A 6703-nucleotide genomic window follows, 5' to 3' on the forward strand; every position below is an offset into this window, starting at 1 on the left:
ATTATCATTATCATTATCATTATCATTATCATTATCATTATCATTATCATTATCATTATCATTATCATTATCATTATCATTATCATTATCATTATCATTATCATTATCAATATCATTATCCTTATTATAATGACAGTATCCTACTTATTCGTTTTTAACTGTCCTACAAAATTACTCATAAAATACCTGATCATCCAGTTGAAGATCTGTAAATGCTGGAATATATTTTGCCCATTCTACCAAAATTAACAACTGTTGTTTCATTGAATCACAAACATCGTTGATACTTGCTAGTTGCCTGTTTGATAAGTCGTAATCGTTAACTGGCGTTGATCCAATTTGCTGCAATAAAACGTAAACATGAGATGACAGACACTTAAAACATCAAAATTTGTACTGTTTTTCAATAGAGTTAATTTAAAGTTAGATCCAGAACGCACGTGTAAATTTTTCACAGTCTCATCGCAGTAATTTTTTTTCGACGGTACATATTGTTTTAAATGAAACTGCAACCACCATATTTTTATTCTTTTATAGTGCGATGATTTAAAATCTGCACAGACGTCTTTTTTTTCACTTTGATGGATCATGTCTAAATGATCATATGCAATGTGGCCCATTAGAAACCGAGATACTTCTATTTTTTTTGTGACGCACGATTCATTTGAAAACTGTAACAAATATCAATTTATGGTACGTAAAAATATTTACAATTAAATAATAATTAAAAATCAAATAATTCTCTAGCTATATTAAAAAAAATAATAGACGGCTAGTAATTAGTAACTAAACAGCTAACAATAAAATATATACAATTTAGTAATATAACTACTTAAATGATTGTGATGATGATGATGATGATGATGATGATGATGATGATGATGATGATTGTGATGATGACGATTCATGATGACGATGACTGATTATGGCTACGATGACGAGGACGACGACGACGATGATGACGACGACGATGATGCTGAAGACGATAATGACGATAACGGTGATGATGACGATGAGATGATGATGATTATATGATGATGATGATGACGATGATGATGATGGCGACATAAAGAAAATTAAAATAAACTAATTCATTAAATTATGCGCTCAATGAAAATTAAAAAGAATATCAGTCCAGAATATTTTTTCAAAATAGACAATATTATCTTAATTAGTATACAGTAGCAAAAAAAAATAAAATGCAGCAAATTGAAACAATATGAAAAAGAAAAACTTTTTTATAAGCTGATGATATAAGCATATAACTGTAAAGTTAGCCTTTTTTCGATTAGACACCTGATTTTGAACATATTTCTATTATGATTTGGTTTAATAAGTACGCTACCTTGGAACTACCTATCAGAAAAATATAACATTATTATTGAATAACTTCACTATTCTCCCATTTACTTCATCAAATAGTAGTGTTGCTACAATTTTTTAATACTAATTGAAACTAATGAATATCTTCTAAATCCCCTTAAGGATTGGACTCTATATGGGTAACTAGTGGCGGTTTTACCATAAGAGCTGCGGTGCTGCAGAACACATAAAATTTTATGTATTTAATCATATTAAATATCAACAAAATATTTAAAGAATCCAAATGTACTCGCGCTAAAATAAATCTAGGAGCTTATATTATTATTTATTGCGACGCGAGCTACGCTCCTTAATATATGCAACCATATACAAAATGTGTGGACAGCGAACAATTAGATGCGTCCTTTGTTTTTATTGGCTAATCAGGCACGTGACCAAGTACACGAAGATAGGGGCTTTTGCGGCTGCAATAGCGACAGCCACTGCACTGCAGTAAATGCAGTAATATTTCGTACGTGGTATGTGGTGGTTTATTTATGCGAGCGGCACGTGTGAATATTTTCGTTTAAGCGTCTACGTCTAGTTATTAAAATGAATAGCGTTTCGTTTTAAAAAAAAACTTTATTTGGTTCTCTGCCTTATGAGGATAAACTAAAAATAAAAGAAGTAAAAGTTATAAAAAAACAATAATGTATACACAAAAGCAGAGTGGGTGTGCGGGTATGATTTAAAAAATTCACTGTTTTGTTTTCCGTGGTTACTTTTCGGTGGGGATAAAGCATGGGCAATATACAGTGTGAAAGATTTAAGTCATTAAGTCTTTAGGTAAAATAAACATAAGAAGTCAGTTAGATTCTGCATATTGGGATAATATACGGAAACACAATGAACAGGTAATGAAAAATCGTTATGTATTATCTAAAATCATAGATTGCATAAAATTTGCGGAGCTTTCGAATTAGCACTTCGCGGACACGACGAGACAGAAAATTCGGACAACCCTGATGTGTTTCGTGGACTCATAAATTTTAGTGCAGATCTTGATGACATATTAAAAGAACATCTAGCCAGATAGATATGACCGGGATTTTCTGTGATTGTACCGGGAATTAGCTGTATGGTCCCGGATTTCGGATTTGCACTCCCGGAATATAACTCTTGATAACTCCCGGAATATAATATATATATAAAGATAAAGAAAAAATCATAACACGCCGAGGAAAATTAAAATTCGTTGAATCGTTGGTAAATTTCATAAACGATTTTTTTGTTTATAAACAATATTCAATAATTTAATAAAATATATTTAATTTATTCCAATTTATTTATACCATCAATAGGTAATTCGTAAATAGATATTTCAAAAAGGTATCAACTTCAAAAATCATTCCTGTGAAAATATATATTTTTTTTATAAATTCATTGTTCCTTGAAATTCAGAAGTGCCAGGAAAACGCGTGACCTTGAAAATTTTAAAAATTTAGAGACTCCGCGCACTTAATATCCCGGAATTTAATTCAACAAATGTAACAACCCTAAGCAGAACACATTCAATCAATGTTCACGCGCCGCCACTGTGGGTAACTCCTCTATGCTTACTATTTAACATAAATACTAGATTTACTTACAATTTAAGTATATCTTACAATTTAAGTAATACCGTTCATACTAACCTCTAAAGCGGCTCCAACTTGTCTAGACAACATTTCTGCATTTAAAAGTGAACCAACTGAAAGTCCATTATTTTGGTTGTTTTCTTCATAACTAGGCCTTCGACAACTAATTCTATCTCGTTCATTTTGTACGGCTGCAATAATATAAAATTATAATTATTAGGAACCAAAACATCATACTAACTAACCTTCTTTTTTCATGCCAGCTTTAAAGCATTTTTTAAGCCGACAAAATCTACACTGATTCCTTTTGTCTTTATCAACCACACAATTTCTACTAAATCTATAACAAAGAGATGAAGCATATTTAAAATATATTTTACACATAACTTCTTAATTAAAAAAGTAATGAATAAATAAAACGGAACCACATCTCTAAAATCAAAGTAACATCTGTATAAAAATGTATATTTTTTGAATTTTTCTGCAATTATATATGGTACTCAGAAAATTTTTATAGAATGCTTTAAACAATTATATTTTTTATAATAGCATTTCACTATATGTTGATAGCATTACTATTAGCAAAAATATTTATTTCTTCAAAAAAGTTATTAGATATTAAATTACAATGAATGAAGAAGCCGTTCTTAAATAGCTAATTTAAATAATATAACAAAAAAAAAAAACAAAAAGCAATGAAAAATAGGAACTACACTCCAATTCATGTAAAGAAGGAATAATATTAAGTAGAAAAGAAATAATAAGAAAACAAGTATTGGTATTGTGTATAGTACACATAGACAAAGTTCCTCTAAACCTATCGAACACGGACAACAAGGACAAGGAATCAATTCAATAGAAAATAAATTGGTCTTAGAAACCATTTCATCGTAGACACTATAATAATATCAATCAGGAATAGATAAACAGGGAACCAAATACAAATTTCCACTGGAAGTGCAGTTATATTCTGAAATTGATTCATCATCTAGCATCCAGTATCCTTCCAATCGTCATTCATCGTCACTGTTATTGGCCTTGTCATCCTCATCATCATCATCATCAGTGTCATCACCACCATTATCACCATCATCGCAACCAGATTTGCTCTCACCATTAATCACTCCCGCCATCATCACCACCAGCATCATCGGTCCCACCAGCATCACCTCCACTAGCATCATTACCTCTACCATTTTCACCACCAGCATCATCACGACCAGTATCATCATCACCTTCACCGCCACCATCATCGTCAGCCTCGTCGTCAGCGTCACCGTTCCCGTCGTTGTCCGCGTCGTTTTCATTCTCTTCCGCCTCATCCTCATCATGATTTTTTTTTTGTTTTTAAAAATTGGGCAGTTTCTGCTGATTTCTATACATCTGCAAATTACCCTCATTTCACAGCAAAGTTAAACAAATGACGTAATAGAAAAACAGTTTTATAATAAATGATATGTAATTAGGTCTAAATATCATTATGTTATTAAGTTTGTTTTCTGCAGCAAGTATCTAGTTACTAATTCGAAATAGATGACATTGATATAATTACTTTTCCCCGGGCTGAAAACATCACCAGACTTAGCGAAAACGCTGTTAAAAATAGACATCGAAGGCATTGACAATATTTTGAGATTTATCAAAAAATATAGTTACATGATATTGTACTAGAAATACTTAGAATGTATAAACGACAAATATTTTTTCATTGTTGTAATTGCCATAGATAAATTTTATCTGTTTTTTTAATTAAATCCTGTATTAAATAAATAAAACGTGAATAAATGAAACGTTACCTTAATAGTAGTGTGTCTTTTCATTTGTCTTTTCAGACCTTGCAAATCTAGCAGAATCTAGTTTCGAAGATGTCATGAAAACTTCGTTTATCAGTTGCACGACATGCCGAGACTTTTCGATGCAAATGATGATAGTCCTATGTTCACAAAAACACGCGCGTTTAGCAATACGACTTATAGGGACTATCTACCCATATTTAACCAAATATAGAAAATAAACATTTCGGTTCTTTTTTGAATTGATATGTTCTTCTATTGAAAAAATACTCTTATTAGAAATCGATACGAAATACTCCTGAAGAGCGAAATGTCTTGATGACCACGATGAATATACTGGATTCTACGCAAAAATAAATATTCCTTACTATTTACATTATATAGGTATGTAATTTGTAAAGATGATATGAATGTTCATAAAAATTCAAGATTGAGCGCTGCTCGATCAATGAGTTGAACAGGTCCGACAAAGTTTTAGTGAATGGAAATAGCAGCCAGATTACTTGTTACCGTTAATATAAACTGTAATCTATCACCTGACAAAATTTTCGTCCTACGAAAAGAAAAGTGATGCTTCTATAGGAGTTGTCATCGTTCAGAAACATACGGTTGTCGCACCTTTGAATCTATCTGGCGAGGATTTGGTGATGTCCTACAATAGCCAGACTGTATTTTTTCTACTATTTCAGATAGTTCCAATGTTATTTTCTAACAAAGTTTCAGGACTGAAAATAAGTATCATCAGTTATGTTTTATTTTTTCCATTATTTACGTACCACAGTTAGACTGATTTTTTTTACTGGCCAAGGATCATCGCAAGTTTCGTTAGTGCAACGCGATGTATATGTTCTAAGGTTCATCTTGGCTCGATCCAGCAGAAAATCGTTGCTAGACTTGGGATATGTTAAATAACAGTGTTAATCGAACGAACGACCGCATCTACATTCGCTGACAAAATAAATGACAAAAAAAATGTTCAACATCTTCCGGACTATACGTCGTTAGAGTTATGTAATAATAATAGAAATTTGTTTACATTTTTATGACAATAATTAGATAATTAGTTTTTGTTCATAGTGGCAATTATGCGTTTTGTTACTTATAGTTATAACTGTCATCTCGACTCATAGCTCCTGTGATATCTTCTGTTAAAATCAAAGTGTGGCGTGGAATATGGTGCAATGCAAGAAAAGTAATGTATGGAATATTTTTGTAAATTGTGAAGAAGGTAAGCGCATAAATAAAATTTGTTGAAATAAATTAAAAACGTCAGAAAATACTACAAATTTAATGGGTCACTACAATGAAGAAACATCAGAAATAGTTGTTGAAGGAGAATGTTTTGGCAGTGAATGGACAAAAGGATCTCCAAAATCGGTCTATAGATAATTGTAGGTATCTTTTTCCTTTAAGTAGGTAATGTTGTTTTTCAATTTTCTGCAGTTGATAGTTTGCTACTAATTTCACTTACACAAGACATTATACATAGACCTCGCTTAAATTAGTTAGGCGCATGTTTGTATTAAATAATAACGAGTCATGTTTTTAAGAATTAATTGTTTTACTTGGTTATATAATGTTAGAAGTCACATAAGTAATTTTTTTTAATTGTCGTTTATTATAATTACGTTACCTTGGCAAGATAAGTAATAAGCATTTGTAATTAATTGCTGTACAGAAAATTATAAAAATATTTTATTCTATATATCTATGTACATTACTGTGGTGTAATATGAATATTTATGTTCTTAGGTATTCTTAAAAATATTTTCGTTGTTTTTATACCTAGACAGTTCGTCCTGTGGTAACTTTACTGATAAAATAAAGGTGGTTGTAAAAAATATATTAGAAATCATTTATTATTTCTAAGAGTGAATGCCTAATCACTAACACAAACTGTTGGTGCTTTGGTTTATTTATAAACAAAAACAGATTTATTTTAACGACTTTTATTTTTATATTATTTCATTG

General features: G+C 30.9%; 1 protein-coding gene across 2 annotated transcripts in view; it reads right to left on the minus strand.

Moving 5' to 3' along the window:
• LOC108915915 (transcription factor HNF-4 homolog) overlaps positions 1-3273 on the minus strand; it is a 25919-nt gene extending 22646 nt beyond the window's left edge. For both annotated transcript variants that reach the window (XM_018722070.2, XM_018722069.2), the window contains exons 1-3: positions 3185-3273; positions 2997-3130; positions 187-342 (exon numbers count right to left, since the gene is read on the minus strand). In XM_018722070.2, the coding sequence (XP_018577586.2) occupies positions 187-342; positions 2997-3130; positions 3185-3197 (303 nt within the window). In that variant the 5' untranslated portion in view covers positions 3198-3273. The remainder of the gene's footprint in view (positions 1-186; positions 343-2996; positions 3131-3184) is intronic.
• Positions 3274-6703: the final 3430 nt, after the last annotated feature.

The sequence above is a fragment of the Anoplophora glabripennis genome, unplaced genomic scaffold (genome assembly GCF_000390285.2).
Source record: "Anoplophora glabripennis isolate ALB-LARVAE unplaced genomic scaffold, Agla_2.0 scaffold1535, whole genome shotgun sequence".
NCBI lineage: Eukaryota > Metazoa > Arthropoda > Insecta > Coleoptera > Cerambycidae > Anoplophora > Anoplophora glabripennis.